Below are 16677 nucleotides of genomic sequence, written 5' to 3'. Positions count from 1 at the left end.
CAGTTTGGAGAAGGGTTCAGTGAATGAAAGTGTGAACAGATGTCAACTTGCTGTCTATAAGCCAGTGGCTTAAACTGATAGTTTGTGGCATCAGCCATATGGAATGACCTAATATTGATTTTGAAATATATCAACTTATTTGGGATGACTACATTTTTGTAGTATCTACATTATGTAAGTATCTTGATTAGTCATAGCCTGGATGCATTCCTCCAGTAGGTGAAATGGCTGTTCCATCTGCAGAATGCCTCCCATGTAGAGTAATCTACTGCTTCATCTACTCTCCCTGTTTTGGTGTGCATACTGTATGTTTAAATATACTTGGGAATGGCAAAAAGATCTCATTAGCCAAATATTGGCTGTCTGGCATGGTTTGCACAGTGCCCACCATATGTTGTCTGTGCTCTGTGTGTTCCTCTGTTGTTTGTTGACTCATCTAGTCAATAGCCACCTGGGACCTTTCTCTGAGGCTATCAGGATAAGAGTCTGCTAAGTGATTGCAGTGTAATGTGATAGAAAGAAGTCATGAGACAAAGCAGCTCTTAGACAGCAGATAGCGTTGTGGTAGAGGCTGTTTGGGGCTTCAGAGTTGTACAGGACACCACACAGACAAGAAAAACCTCCGCAGGGAATTCCTGCACACACTATCAAAGGCTTTATCCGAGTCAGGGAAGGTGAGATAAAGAGCTGATGGCCACTCTATTGACTGATCAATACCACTGTGTTGTGAGGCAGTGGATTTGGGAGAAGTAATGGACACACAGATCTGCAGTCGGGAGATATAAAAATGTCCGGAACATGGCTGTCACAATAGCGAGTTGTGTTGCGGTATTCCAATAGACCATTTCTATTGAAGAAAACATCAGTCATTATGGAGACTAACTGTTCATACAGTCAAGCTAATTGAGCAACATTCTCCCTGATTCTCCGAGGAGGCTCCTAGGGTGCTGCAGACGACTTAACTGAACTAAACCCTGAATACCCCCCCAAACCCCCACCCTCAGATGCAGCTGTGTGGTCTATTTCTTCAATTAAATATTGTTTAAATAAAAAAATCAGCTGCATATTCAAACTTTTCTAACTATCCCTTACTCTCCTAATTCATGAAATCTAATTAACTTCTTTAATTAGCTTTCAGTAAGGGCCTGGTACTGTATGTGTAATTTCTTTTTTAAAAAGTGCACAACTGTGTCTGGGTGAAGTGAAAAGGAACAAGTTCAGTTGCTGGCACATAAACTATAATGACAAATCAGGGTGATTTATAGGCGGTAATTGTTTATTGTTTAAATTATATTACAGAAATGAATGGCAATTTAAGAAAACCCAAGTGTACGACTTTGGAATTGGATCATAAGAGTCATACCATATAATTTTGAAGACGGGACACTTCTGTTTTGAGTTAAGGAGGCAATTTACAGAGTTCAACGTTTGTAAGTCTATAAAAATAAATCAAAGAAATAAAATAAAGGTCCGTGGTTACTACATTCAGATCAACAAAAAACAAAACTTCAAACATAAATGGACATTCACAAAGTAAGACAAGGGCAAATATCTGAAGATGCAAAATCAATTAAGACTTTTTAATTTATAAAGTCAGAATACAATTTGAAAATTCCTGGACAACATCGCTTGAATAAGTTAATCAATAAATTAATCAGCAGTCTTTAAGCACAACTCAAACACTGGCTGGAAATGTATGGTCAGAATTAGGTGTCTTGGTTATTGGGCTATTGTACTATCCAAGGAAAACCAGGGAAAGACACAAAATGTAGATGGAATTAGTCTGTCACAGACACCAGAATCAGGTATACAAGCATGCTGTGATTATCCAGCATTTCATCTTACACTAAGAGCATTTGCAGACCAAAATGTTTGATTATGATTGCATTGATATTTTGAAGGGTTTTTTTTTTTCATACCACATTTTCATTTCTTGATGCATGGCCTAGATCTGGGAGGGGAGCTGGGATTTCACGAGGGCTGAACTCTTCACATATATTGCACTTACCATTTTAATATCCTGGGGCTTAAGTCATGTAAATGGCAGAAGCTGAGGAAGTTACTGTAATGAACTGCTGTATGCAAAGAACAGTTATTGAGCCAGTGCAGTGGTCCTAGGGCACACTGGTGTCATGTCTTAGTATGAAGCAGGCCCACAATTATGTGTCATAATTGCGGCGCACTGTATCAATAACATAGGCTTGCACATCACTGACTGAGCACTGAGGCCACACATTTCAAAAACGTAAAAACAGCATTATCCAAGCATACCCATTTTGGCCATGATGGCTAATGGAAGACCGTCTTAGGGGAAAAGTGTGACTCGGAGCTGCTCCAGCGTGTTACTCTGAGTCACGGATCCCCAGTTGTGACCAGAGATCACAGCTCTAGAAGAAGAACATATCCGCATTCAAACCCAGTGCAGCCCGGTACCATACGGCCCCCTGTGTATACTCTGAGCAGTAGCAAACACAGAGGCCCAGTTGTAGTACCTCGACCTTCTGTAATCCTAATGCAAAACTCACAGTGGGTACACAAAGGCACTAGACAGTTCCTAGAACATGACATTTGCATGTAGGGCACAGTGATTAATGCTATGAATTGAATATAGACACGGTTTTGTGTATGTACATGAATGTAAGCTGTCTAAACGACACCGTATTCACACACTTCCTGTGCAGCCCGCAGGACTCGCCTACAGCTCCTATCACTTGCGAACGTCTGACTGGGGGGGATAGGGCGAAGGCTTACGCCCGTACACAGCATGGGTACAGTGTGTGTATGTGTGCGCGCACGTCTGTGAGTGTTGTCCTCAGCCATTGCTGTCACCAAAACTGCTCTGAGCTTCCGTCGCCAGGGAGGCCTCCGTTCGGCCCTGTCCAATCGGACTGCGGGTGGGAAAGCGGCGTCTGCGTCTCGACGTTGCGTGGAACACAGAGCCGCAGTCGCACGTTACCTGATTGGTCACAGCAGTGGACAGAGGCAGGTGGATGAAATTAAGGAAGAGAGGGTGGATGGATGTGCAGTAGGCAAACCCAACACTATGGAGGATCGCATACAAAACTCCAACCGCTACCATGGCTCTAACTGACCAGTTACTATGAGTAATCAGTTTGTGCTGGGATGAGAGGGTGGGGGGGGGGAGGCCATAAGTCAGTGATTATTTGACCAAAATCTGGGGCTTGTGTCAGGTTTTTCAGCAAATTGAGGACGTTATCTTGGTTCGACTGCAGAAATTCACAGTTTGCAGATATGGAGCACCATGGCCAATTGGCTTGTGTTCTTGTAGACAGAGAGGGCAATGAATGAATGAGTGTCAGATGAATGAACGAATGTTTTAAACATCCAGTTCAACTTGGCATCTCTGAGTGGACCGAAACTGTCTTGAGCACCATCTCCTCCCTGCAAGTTACCCCTTCCATGATTCCACACAGTAACAGGTTCGTACCACTTGCAAAGCTCCCCTCCCAGTGTTATTGTCGCCATCCCAGAATCTCATTTCACTCCTCCATCCTTTCCCCGTCAGGAATATTTGTCTTTGATGAAGTCATGAATGGTGAGATTCCATCACGGCCTTGGCCAGTTTTTGGGGAGTGGCATTGTGCCCTTCGCCCACCCGCACACACACACACACACTTACTGGGTCCTACCATCACCACTGCTCCACCATCAAATCCAAAACCCGGTTCACGTTGAGGTCTGAATCCAGGCCAAAGTCGGTTTCCACAAACGGGGCAGCGGGGGGAGTCAGAGGTCGGAGGCCGGAGGTCAGGGACTCCAGCCAGTCGGCCGGGTCAAAGGTCGCCGCCTCACGTCTCTTCCTGGAAGCAGTCATGGGAGGAGGGGTAGTGCAGATAGGAGGAGGAGGAGGAGGTGGAGGAGGGGGCTGAGCTACTTGGGAGATGCTTGAGGGGGACGGAGGAAGCTCCAGAAGGAGGGAGGAGCAGAGCGGGGAGGACAGGAAGTTTTCCTCTTTGATGTGAACGGGTGGCTGTGATTGGTCGATGACAGGAGGCGTGGAGGAGCCAGAAAGAGCAGCCACTGCAGCTTGAAGGTCTGAGACAGAGGAGGCATCTGAGAGAGAAAGACCCAACAAGATGTTTGGCTTACAGCTAATGGCCAACTAGCCTTATAAACCTTCAGGCAACTTATTAATGGGAACAACTGATGCTGACTATGCATTTGTACTGTACATTGTATGAAAAATGCACACGTGAGACTCACCCGCACAGCTTATAGACTCGTCCAGAATATCATCAATGGACTGACTGGGGGCCATCTGAACCAACGAGAGAGACGATTGATATGCATTAACTGACTGGTCTGCAAATATTGGAACATTGACAAAGGCCTTAAAACAGAGGTCATTACGAAATACACATTTAAGACAAAAGATTAATGAGACTCTCAGTCAACCGTGACACTGTGACTGCAAAACTGCAGTGGCTGACACGGCTCTATTACTGTGCGCACGTGAGCGCTGTATAATTTTATTCCAGCGGTCACGGAGGTCAAAGACAGAAGCCGGCGGGTGCACTGTGAACATCCAGGCGGATGGGGTCTGAATGCACGTTGTGCTGGGACAGCAAAAAACCCCCCAACCTCTCTGACCTGGACTCTCTGGATGGCCTCCTGTAGCTCCTCTTCAAGACTCCTTGCACTGGGAGGGGCCTGAACAGGACTGGCGGTGATCTGCATTGGCAACTCGAAGTCTTGACCAATCACATCACATGGCTGGCAGCAAAACACCTTATTTCCCAACAAAAGACACAAATGAAGACTAGCTGAGCAATTAGCAGATAGAGCTATATTACTGAAGATATACTGAAATACATGTCATAAGAAGAGTATATCTGATATTTCAGCTTATTAGGTATTTGGAAAGCGTCATAAAAAGTTTCTTGAATGACAAAAACATGTGAGTGAGAATATTTTCAAAAATATTATTTCTTATTTTTATTGAATATCCGTAGCAGGGTATGTTTCAGAATAGTAGAATATATGGTTCTTGACATTACACAGACTCAACTGTCTCAGACTAAAAACAGATAACTTGCCATAAGAAAATTCCCAAGTATTAAATACGATACTGCCTATTTGGATCACATTTATGTACAATAATGTTTTATTGTAATTTTTAGAAATTGATAACATAGTTTTTAAAAAAGGTTAACATTACTGTAGGATGGCTGTTTAAATAGGGGTTTTTTTAAGCAGCATTCATGAAAAAGTTTTGTTATTTTTGTACATTTATTTTCCAGTAGATTATAAGGGGAAAATAAGGTGAAAATAAGGGGAAAATAAGGGGAAAATAAGATACCATCGCAAATGTTTGAAGAAACGAGCATGGAGAGTTTCTCAGAGACAAGTCTGAACTTGTTGGCAAAGAAAAAAATCTTTTGTTTAAAATGTTGATTAGATGGAAACCCACATGACTAGTTCTGACACTGCCACTGTGCGGCTTGTTTGTAGTTTCTCTCAGTGGAAAGTTACAGAGCATTTATCATATACAGAAACATGTTGACTTTGCATCACTAAGTGCCATGTGTTTGAGTCTATTCCTATGGTTGCAGACAATCTGATCATAGAGCTCTCAATCTGGCACAAGATCTTATTTTAATCCTGAATCATATTGTCACGGCACACAACTCAGAGTGGCATTATTATGGTCAGCTGTTTCATTCTACCCAAAGATTTAAGATAATATCACTCAGAGAAATAATCATGTCAAGAGTATGTTTTTACACAACAAGGACTACAGACTACTTACTTTATTTATTTCGTTTTATTTTGTTGCTATTAGAGATTCATAATTATATGCCCTATATGATCTATGACTTACTGAGAGCACTCATTAACTTAATTTTGCCTTTTGTTGCCCTGAAAGGATATGAGCATCTGCTATATAACAGCAATATAATGCACTGTGAAGGCTAAATACTCAGCTAATTAATCACATCCTACTCAGTATATTCATTTAAAAAGCATGTACACAGCAAAAATACTTAAATATTTAAATATCAGTCAACATCTGACACTCACTTGTGTGAATAGCACCTCTTTTCCATCAACCTCTGAGCTGATCTTCAGACGTCCTGTTTCCTGTTGCAGGAATGGATGGAGGGTATTCTCACAGGGCTGAAAGGAGGGTGGAAAGGTAGCACAATGGTTATAATGCTAATGAAGACAACGTACTCCACACAGCCGTTGACAGAAATTGATGACACGTTGTGGGCGGCCTGTAGCGTAGTGGTTAAGGTAAATGACTGGGACGCACAACGTCGGTTGTTCTAATCCCTGGTGTAGCCACAATAAGATCCGCACAGCCGTTGCGCCTTAAAGCAAGGCCCTTAACCCTGCATTGCTTCAGGGGAGGATTGTCTCCTGCTTAGTCTAATCAACTGTACGTCGCTCTGGATAAGAGCGTCTGCCAAATGCCAATAATGTAATGTAATGTATAAAAAGATGGCGTGTAAACTCACGTTGTTTCCTGCCCTGTTTTTGCCCACTTCCCGTGCCCTGTCCCTGGGTCGACTCCTCAGTCTCTCCCTCATCTCCATCTCCACGCTCCTCTCCTCCGCTGCCTGGCCGGCCCTCCAGGGGGCGCTGGGGGCCCCGGGAGACGAGGGAGGGAGGGGCAGGGCGGCGGCTGAGCCGGGGCCGGCGGCGAGGAGCCCGATTCCGCCCAAGTGCCTCTCGGCCCCGGAGCTGCCAGCCGGCACGCTGCCGGGCTGGACGTACAGGCTGGGCGGGTTCCCCGGCGCCTCGGACGTGGGGTTCAGGGGTAGCGCGGGGCCGGACGGTTGGCAGAGGGGGGCTGGGGCGATGCAGGGCCGGGGGAGCTGATAGGGCCGGAGGCGTTCCAGGAGGGAGGGCTTGGTGCCAGACACTGGGAGGCCTCTCTTGCGGAGCTGCTGCCGGAGCTCGGAGACCTGGGCAGGCCGGAGAGGAGCATAAAGAGGGAGGGACAGGAGAGACCGTTCGATGAGGAAACAGGAGCAAGGAAGGGTGAGTAGATTTGAGCGCAGGAAAGATGGTGAGAGACAAAGGAAGGGTAGAAGCATGGCAGAACTGTTCAGGTGCAAATGGACAGAAAAAAAAAAGAGCAGATAAGTACAGAGAAGAGGCAAAATGTTATTTCTCATATTCAGCATACACTCAGAAACCGTTTGTGCAAAGTGAGGTGATCGTCCGTACCGTGAGATCATCCAGGTTGGGGGGAAGAAGCTCAGGCTTGTGCGTGGGGCTTGTGTCCACCGGAGGGGTGGGGTTTGTTGGCGTGGGGACACTAGGAGGGCAGGCTGGTGGCGTAGCTCCAGTAAACCTCACTATCTGGTGATCACTGCTTCGGGCAGAGAAAAGACAGAAGAGGCTTCCTGTTATATATATGAGTGATATGGGTACACAATGTGGTAACACAATGGGCCTCATGCAAGAACCACTTGTACGAACAGATTTGTCCATAAATCGCTGGAATGTTTAGGAGGAATAAGAGAAGGTTTATCAACGGTCCACCATATTGTTATGTTTTGGCAAAACCAATACGTCCCTTGTTTTTTGTTCATTCTATTGGCCATCTATTCCCTTACGAAAGTACTGTATTATAACGGACATCTGCATTTAGGACAGTTTTCTGAAGTTTGTTGAATCCTATGTGGCACTACATACAAGCTCTTCATTGGAAAAAATAAATGTACAATAAGATTACAAAATTGTTCTCGCACAAGGCCCAATATCGCAAACATGGCATTGCATTGCTGATTTCATTGTACTCAGTGCAGCGAAAAAGTACATTTGAAGAACCGCATTACCTTGGTGCGATAGTGAGTTGCTGTTGTTGTTGCTGCTGTTGTTGCTGTTGTTGCTGCTGCTGCTGCTGCTGCTGGTTGAGAATCTGCAGCTGGAGAAACACTTGCTGCTGCTGCAGGAGGCGGGAGTAGGCGGGGTCGATGGACGGAGCACTGCTCCTGTGAACGGGCCCGGTGCCGGCCCCGGCCCCCGTGCTCCCTCTCTGATCCGGGGGGATGTACTGGTGGTACTTCAGCTTCTTCATCTTGGGTTTGGAGTCGCGGGGCTTCCGGGAGCGGGCCACTCGAGAGGAGGGGGCGGTGGGCGTGAGAGTGGACTGAGGGGGCGGGCTGGAAGACTGCTGGACCACCTGAGAATGGAACGGCCTAAATTAACCTTTCGCAGAAAAGCACGAGAGATTCTGTACACTTGTTGGCGAATCAAATGCTACACACATTAGTTAATAATAACACATAATTTGCAGAACTCTGGTTGAATGGAGACCTTTGGCAGCAGGGGTGTGGGCTGAGTGGTTAGAAAGATGCTCTTCGTTCTCCCGGACGTTGCCATGGAGTCCGATTCAGCCACGGTCATGGTCATTGGCTGGTTGATGCCCTCGGTTGCCGGGAGCAATGCCAAGCTACACTGTGGTTAGGGAGGAACAAGGCACTATTTAAATAAATATTTATTTGGACAACAGTCTGTGTCTTTAAAATGTAATCATCACCTGATCACATTGCCTACAGTTATTTTAGTGTGATTACGTTCAGTATAATAACATACCATCAGAATTAATGATAAATATGGAAGTCACTTCTCATGCTTTACATTGAGTGGAGGCGTCGTCATGGCAATACCTTGTTTCTATGCTGCATATATCTGCCACAGTAATCTTTCACAGAAACCTTCAGTCTCCTTTAATGGTTCTGTTACCAGCTTTTAAAAAAATTAGTGCCATGACATTTACACGTGGCCTTTCTGTATCAACTGATTATTTAATCTTCCCATTCTCACCTGAAAGTTGTTGGGGCTGTGATTGAGGGGGGTGGAGCCAGGTGACAAATCGCTTAACGACTGGTCCGCTGTCAGCCCTGGTGACATGGAGAAGCCTGGTGATTGGTGAATCCCACGTTGCTCAGGAGACGAGGAAGAGGAGGAGCAAGAGATGTCATCTTCAAAGCCATCAGAGGACTGAGGGAGAGAGATGGAACCTGGTGGCACAAAATGGCAGGCATACATATTACACATTAACAAGTCTTTTTTAAAAGTGGTCACCATGTCACTGGTTTTGTCAGCAATTTAAATAATGGAGGTGACATTTTCGCAGCTTTACACCTCAATGATTATGACAATTATCTGGAAAGTTGGAGAGTGTTTTACTTTCACTCTGAATTTTTTCTTTTCTTTCTTTCTGGCAAATTAGATTTTAATGTAACTAATGCATTTATTTTTGTGATGTAAATTCAGCATTGGATGTGTTATTATTGGCCTCTACACAATAGGTGCTGTAGACTCAGTATTTGATATTAGGCACTGCATGCATTTTGGACTTAAGTGAGGTGCATTATATACTCATTATTTTTGTGTAGTTCTGAGTAATATGCCATGCATATATTATTATCTCTATGCCTGATATATGTGTGCATGTGTGTGTGTGTGTGTGAGTGTATGAGTGTGTTTGTGTGTTGTATGTGTGTATGCATGTGTGCATGTGTGTGTGTGTGTGTGTGTGTGTGAGTGTATGTGTGTGTGTGTGTGTGTGTGTGTGTGTGTGTGTGTGTGTGTGTGTGTGTGTGTGTGTGTGAGTGTGTGTGTGTGTGTGTGTGTGAGTGTATGTGTGTGTGTGTGTGTGTGTGTGTGTGTGAATGTGTGTGTGTGTGTATGTGTGTGTGTGTGTGTGTGTGTGTGTGTGTGTATGTGTGTGTGTGTGTGATCCACGCACTGTTCTCCAGGGGCAGAATGTGCTTGTGCAGCAGCTCAAGAGGCCCTGGCCGGCGCTGGATCTTCTCACTGAGGTCCTCCGCCAGACGGGCTTTCTTCTGCCGGAGAACTCCCCCTCCACACCAGTCTGGAAGAGCAGGAGCAAGTAGAGCCAGTCAGTTCTCCATGCAGAACACACCGTGGCCCCCGTTGTGTGGCTACACAGCATGCAGTGTGAAGTGTGCTGAGAGCTCAGGAGTTATGGGGTTGGGTTTCAGGTGGAGCTTTACTTCAAAAGGCCCAACCTCGCAAAAGCTGCTCTTCTCTTCCTCACAAAAACTTCTTAATTGAAAACTCAAATTCAGTTGAGAAGATGTTAAAAAAGAGAAATATACCCATTGATTCGGTTTGACAGTGATCATTGCTGACCATAGATTTTGGAGAGAACGAAAACTAAACTAAAGCACTATTTCTTGGTACAGTGACATGCCCCATGGTTAGGAATCAAATCCCGTCTGGGCCAGCCCTAGCTGTTGTCAGGGGGACTCAGGGAGACACACTTTTGACCTTCGCTTTGCCCAGGTGAGCAGGCTTGCAGCCAGAAGAGTCTGCCCCACCTCGGTTTTCTGAAAAATCACCACCTGCACAGCTAAACTGGTGGATTAAGTGCACAAAGCAATGACTGGCACCAGCTTCAGAGGACAGGTATTCAAGCCCTGCCCTGAATTAACAGGGGAAGCTGCCGAGATGGAACAGGCCCGCCAATATGACTGGCCATTCCAAATTCATATAAAAATATAAATAAGGGATGAAAATGTAAATTGATATGAAAATAACCAGGAGGAAATAGAGTGCAAGATGGTAATAAGGTGATAGATATGTTCATTGGAATATAATTGTGGAAAAAAATTTGTTAATATGAAAGCATCAGTACATGCAATACTATGGATGTTGGCAATCCCGACAGTCACACATATGAGTGAAATAATCACAAACGGCTTCAAACCAAACTGTCACCTTGGCCAGTACTGTGTGCAGTTTCTGCAGTCAAGCCACTAGGGGGCGACTTTTGGGTAATGCTGTCATCTGGCACACACTGTAATGGAGAACGGTTTGTGTCAGGATGAACATTTTTCAAATATCTACTAATAACAACATTAACACATTTCAAGTTCATAACCAATGCTGAATGTGTAACAACAGTCAAGGTAATCGTAGTAATTGCAGTGCGGTGACTCATTGGCTGTTGCTTTTAGCGAGACAGAGTAAGGTTAAAAGTAGAGCATATGGCTCACCGGTGCATCAGTCCTGTCCTTCTCTCTGGCCTGGGAGTGACAGCTTGCTTTCACACCTTGAGAGCAGAGAGGAAAAGGAAATTAAAGAGAGGCTACATGACAATGATTGGGAAGGAGGGAAATGTTTTTGAAATGGAGTCATCTGTTTGTGTAAAGTGAGAAAGGACAGACAGACAAGCTCAGAATAAATCCCTTTGACTGTACTGCTGTCCTATTTCAAACTCGTGAAATACGAAACACCGTTGAAGTATTTATTTTCCAAAGAGGAATGCCTGCAAATTGTCAGTTTGTCAGTTCTCTAACTTTTACTCTTTGGAAATTGTAGAACCGTCCACGCCCCCTCCACACACACACACACACACGCACACACACACACACGGACACACATACACACACACAAACCTACCAGTGTCTGCGCTGATTTCATTCTGTTGTCTGCGGTTCTGTATTCTTAGCTGCAGGACTGAAATGGGAGATAAATTCAGTTGTGAAAAGACAATGGAAGACAATCTGAAATCTTACTGTATACAGCAGCTCTGTCGTACACATGAGCAGAGTAGTCAGTGTTATATGGCATCAAATCCTGTAATATACATAGCTATACAAAGACACACACACACACATACAAAGGCACATTTCTATCTCAAACACAGAGACAGGAACACATGGACACACATACAGTACACAGGGAGCCAAACTAACAGGTGAATTATAACCAGGGGGAGGGTTGGGGAGGTGTTAGCTTCATGACATTTCCCATCATGCACCCCTGTGCTGAGTTTTGAGATCTGAGAGAAACAGAGGGAGGGAGGGGAGGTAACTATTTATCCATCAGTATGTCTATTTCTGGCCCCCATCCCCCCTTACAGCTGTCCCCCTCTCTCTATCACTCTCCCTCCCCTACTGTCATGCATGCTAAGTAAATTCTTCCTCTCTTCCTCTCTATCTCTTAATCTCTCTCTTTTTCTCACCCTCTTTCTCTCCCTCCCTCTTAATCTCTCTCTTTTTTCTCTCTCTCTCACTCTCAAAAAATAGTCTGTATTTCCTAATTGAATCGCCAGACAGTACATATATTGTATTACACTGAACTTAGCAGACTGAGATTGAATGGACTAGACTGGAGAAATGTGTTGGATATGAGAGAGCCATCCAGTACTGTAGTGGATTTGAATGGGTTTGCTGGGCTGTAGCAAATCAGGTTGTATGGTTGCTTAATGGGCAAGATTTTGCTTACTCTCTCGAATTGAACTGCAACAAAATGTCTTGCGTGTTGTACTGTTTATGGCGTCTCGATTAGGGCATTGCAGAATGGATTTTAATAGTGCACACCAATGAACTGCACCTTTATAAGACTCAATAAAGTCAGAAGTAATTTCGTTCAGTGCAATACAGTACAGTATTATCTACTGACTGCACTGCATCATAAACTAAGTGCCCAGGAAAATAATGCTATAAATTACAACAGCACAAAAGTTAATGCTGTACGGGGAAAAAAAACAAATGAATATAATCTATCCATGATACCAATAGATACAGTTAGAGGGTGCTGATTCTTATGTTCAAAGTAGCTGTAAAACAGAAGATTTGGCCAAACAAAATGTTATTTATTTGTTGTCCTGGCCAGTTTTGATCAAGTGATGTACAGAAGCTGATGATGTGTTGTATATCCTTTCCCTGTTTTGAATATTTTCTGAAATACTATCCTATATTATGTGCTGATGCCACTAGACTGAGCTATGCTGGTGAAGATGCTTGTCCAGCAGAAGATCCACTGCACCAAGATTGTGCACTAGATTACATCAATAAGTGGGCCAGCCAACTAAAAGTGTATGAAATGCATACTTGGTTATTGTATGGAAAAATCTTAGTTTGTCGTCTACTACAACTGGTGCAGTTTACGATATCATCCAATACGGGACATGACTAGATTGGTAGTGCATGTTTCAATATTCCCCTGTGTGTGTTCATGTTATATTGTTTGTTCAGCAGAATTTCAAGGTTGTGTTGTGCATTGATTAAGTGCCTGATCATTGTCATTGTGAATAAGGTCATTTGTTAAGTAATTAAATAAATAACCATGATAATGGCAAGGTTGTAATTTGTGGTGATTAGCATGTCCGTTGCGGTTTTGCGTTTAATTTCAGCTGTGAATGGCAGGATTGAATGCCGTTCTGTACACATATCTCAGTGTTAGCACACCAGCAGACGAGTCTGTGCGTGGCATGCTGGAGAAACTCTGCAGTTCAGCAAGAAGAAGGCTTTCATCTTTGTCTCTAAACACATACAACCCCTTAGGCCTCTCTCCAATCTAACCATCATATACAATGAGCAACACATTTCAGTAGCTTAGAGGGTTCTTTTTGCTTTTTAATTTCTTATTCAACATTTCACATTTGGAAGTACAAAAGAAAAAGCTTGTTTCATGCTTCAGAAAATATAAAAACATTTAGTACCTATTTAAGGACAAATTGCATCTGGGGCAGATTAAAAAGAGGCCTTACGGTGACTTGTGTCAAGAAAAGAAAATGATGAAAATGTTTATACCTTTTGGCAATGTTCCCTGAGAGAGGATATTAAATATTCATAATTTAAAGCCAGAATTACTCTTTGATTGTGTACCCTTTTAGATGAGTTGTATGTAATGACATATCATGGGTTGTGTTTTGTGAATACATCATGTTTTGTAGAGGCGCCTAATTGTATTTTATGCCATTTACATGCATATAGTTGCAAAAGAATCCTGACTTGAGTATTAATAATAAGTTCTGAATTGCATGCACGCAAGCCTGTAAACAGATTCATTTATCATCCCTGTTCCCACATTAGCCACATTAAAAAGGTTTCTGAATCATTATAATTATGACCAATTGAATTTACATTTATAATAAAAAATGTATGAAAAGTCCAAGAACTCCACTGTGTCTTGAAAAGTCATCCAATGTCATTTATTGAAGGTTCATACATTAAGAATCAATGGTAGTTTCTGTAAGGTAAGAATGTATACACTGCAATTAAAAATAAAATTGTATCTTTACTCTTAATCATGCAAAGCATAATAATACTAATAGTGATACAAGTTTGCATCAAACTGTTCTTTTTTTTTCTGTAATTGCAGAATGCCACATTCTATCGTATGTGAAACGTCATTAAAGGTAAAAGAATGCAGAACCAGCCCACTTTGGAATAGAGTTTCACCATCTTTCTGGAACTGAACTACAAGGCTTCAGACTGGCATTCACATCCCAGTTGATGAGTTCACCATTGCTTCGTGCCATTTTGTAATGCTTCATACGCTCAAGCTTAAGCTTTCATTCCATCTTCGTTTTCTGTGAAGCGCATTGAGGATATTGATCGCAATTCAGCTGAATGTCGTTTGTATTACATCCGTTTCATGCCATTGCCTGAATTATGTCAGTCACTGTAGGCCACCATCCTCGTTATGACATCATCACTGGTCGACCATAAGTATAGTAGCATATAACTTTTGTGTGTCACCTAGCACGCCTATAATCCCAACAAGGCTTCAGCCTTACCTGAACGGAACTTGTTGCGGATAAGGAGGGACCTCTCAGAGGCCAGCAGGGTCATGGTGATGGAGAGGAAGAAGGAGTAGTTGCAGAGGGAGAAGGAGTGAAATCCTGGCTTCCGTCTTTGAAGGGACGGACGTCACTCGTTGCCGTGGTCTGCGTTCCCCTGTAGAAACCGTGGAAAAGTTAATCGGCTGCATCTCAAAAACAGCTGTGAATCACACTGAAAGACACACAAGTTGCAGAGAGAAGGACAAAGGGGGAATATAAATTAACGGCTGGGCTTCAAGACAAATGTGTCATAGCCCCTATGGTAAAAAGACAGACTCACAGAAAGAAACAGGGTCAGATCAGGGAGAGAATGACAGGAACTGATAGACCAACAAAAACAGACATAGAGACAGACACATGGTGACAGGCATAAAGGTACAGACAGGAAAGGGCCCAAAAACAGGAGTACACTCAGATAGGACAGCTGACAGAGGACAAAAAGCCTATAGTTTTCATGCATGGGTTGACCAAGACATATGGACACTGAATGACAGACAGACATGCTAAGCTTTAAAGATCAGTGGTGTAGACACTCCAAGAGAGCCAGATACTGAAATTCCATCAATGCCTTCACAACCCACTTCATCAGTCAAGTATTATTTATGAATACCTCATTATGGGACGGTATTAATTGTGATGCTGAGGCACAGAATGAATCATCCTGAGGAAGATCTGCCGGCTGGATATTTTACATGAAACAAAAGGAAAAACAGAATGAACAAACTAAGAGGATACTCACTGAGTCTTCCTCCTGGGCTTGGTGCACGTCTTCAAGTTTCAAGCGGAGGGAATCAAAGAGGTTGTAATTGCTGAATGTGTTTCAGTTAAAGGTTTGTTCTCCTCATGTTCTCCTCCGGGTTGTCCTCGATTCCTGAACGTTTCTGAGAAGGTGGATTGGGAGAGAGATGATTTGGGATCCGTACCCCCCTCTCAGAACTCTCTCTCTGTCTCTCTCTCGCTCTTTTCCTCTCCCTAACACAGTTCAGGGACCTGCCAACTGTGTAGAATTGTCACCAAGCCCCCCCTCTCACACCCTCTCTCTCTAACCAACCCCCTCCCCCCATCCTGTACCCAGGCCCACTCAGCCATACACTGGTTGACTGATTGATTGATAGTGCGATTGGGTGACTATCGCTGGAATTGTATTTGCGTAATACTTTGTCAGTGTAAATAGCTCTGAAATACATATGCTGGTGGTCTGCGCAATCAATGTTACAAGTTAGTGTCATTGCTTGTATGTATTGTGAATACAGTTAAAGAGCGGCAGACCTGTGCGTCAGTTGCTGTGTATCACACATCAGATACAACACGGAGTAACTTTATCAATGTATGTTGATTTATAGGCCCAGCTGAGATCTCATGTATAACTTATGAACATATCAGTAGCAGAGTGTAATTAACAGTCCTGAACATGCAGTATTGAGAGTACAGGACACCGGAGGGTCTGATTTGTGTGTGTGTGTGTGTGTATGAGAGTGAGAGAGAGAGAGTGAGAGAGAGAGAGAGAGAGAGAGAGAGAGAGAGAGACATTTGTGTGTGTGTGTGTGTGTGTGTGTGTGCATTTCTGAAAGAGAAAGATAGTAGAGTCTTTTGTGCATGAATGTATGTATTCCCATTGGTCCACACCCTGCAGGGACAAGAGCTTAACATTGCATAAATACAGAATGTACCACTGTCTGCCACTGTCCTGTATTGACTTCTTGAGTGCATGAATTACTGTATCTCTATATGTACATCTATGTGTGTGTGTGCCAGAGTGTGTGTGTGTGTGTGTGTGTACGTGAGAGTGTGTGTGTTACACCAAGTGAGGGGGAGGGGAGGTCGTACCAGGACCACCTGTTAGCCACTTTGACAGACAGGTCAGCCTGTGCTGGTTCAGCAGGTCAGCAGGAGGGGGGGTTGGGGTTGGTAGGTTTGGGGGGGGGAGCAAAGAGGAGAGGAAGTTCTCAACTACAGCTTGTTCTGAAAAGTAGATGGGAACATGGATTATTCATTAAAACAGAGAAAAACTAATCTGAGCAGAGGTACATGAGCTGGGATATATAAATCATTTCAAGAGTTTGAGCTAAGCATACTTGTAAGACTGGCATAAAGTT

The 16677-nt window shown here is 43.7% G+C and overlaps 1 protein-coding gene across 1 annotated transcript; it reads right to left on the bottom strand.

Annotated features, from left to right (window-relative positions):
* Positions 1-1258: 1258 nt before the first annotated feature.
* Positions 1259-15562, bottom strand: si:dkeyp-69b9.3 (myocardin-related transcription factor A). Its single transcript, XM_061218524.1, has 15 exons — positions 15321-15562; positions 14537-14696; positions 11410-11466; positions 11004-11059; positions 10726-10804; positions 9731-9856; positions 8803-8999; positions 8293-8433; positions 7812-8158; positions 7198-7345; positions 6483-6932; positions 6043-6138; positions 4612-4749; positions 4225-4279; positions 1259-4074 (listed from the first exon to the last, which is right to left on the bottom strand). The coding sequence occupies exons 2-15, from the start codon at positions 14589-14591 to the stop codon at positions 3653-3655; spliced, it is 2367 nt and encodes a 788-aa protein (XP_061074508.1). The 5' UTR covers positions 14592-14696; positions 15321-15562; the 3' UTR covers positions 1259-3652.
* Between the last annotated feature and the right edge of the window lie 1115 nt (positions 15563-16677).

This window comes from Conger conger, chromosome 1 (genome assembly GCF_963514075.1).
Source record: "Conger conger chromosome 1, fConCon1.1, whole genome shotgun sequence".
NCBI classification, from domain to species: Eukaryota; Metazoa; Chordata; class Actinopteri; order Anguilliformes; family Congridae; genus Conger; species Conger conger.
The sequence above is the reverse complement of the archived record's forward strand: the minus strand, read 5'-3'. Positions and strand labels throughout refer to the sequence as shown.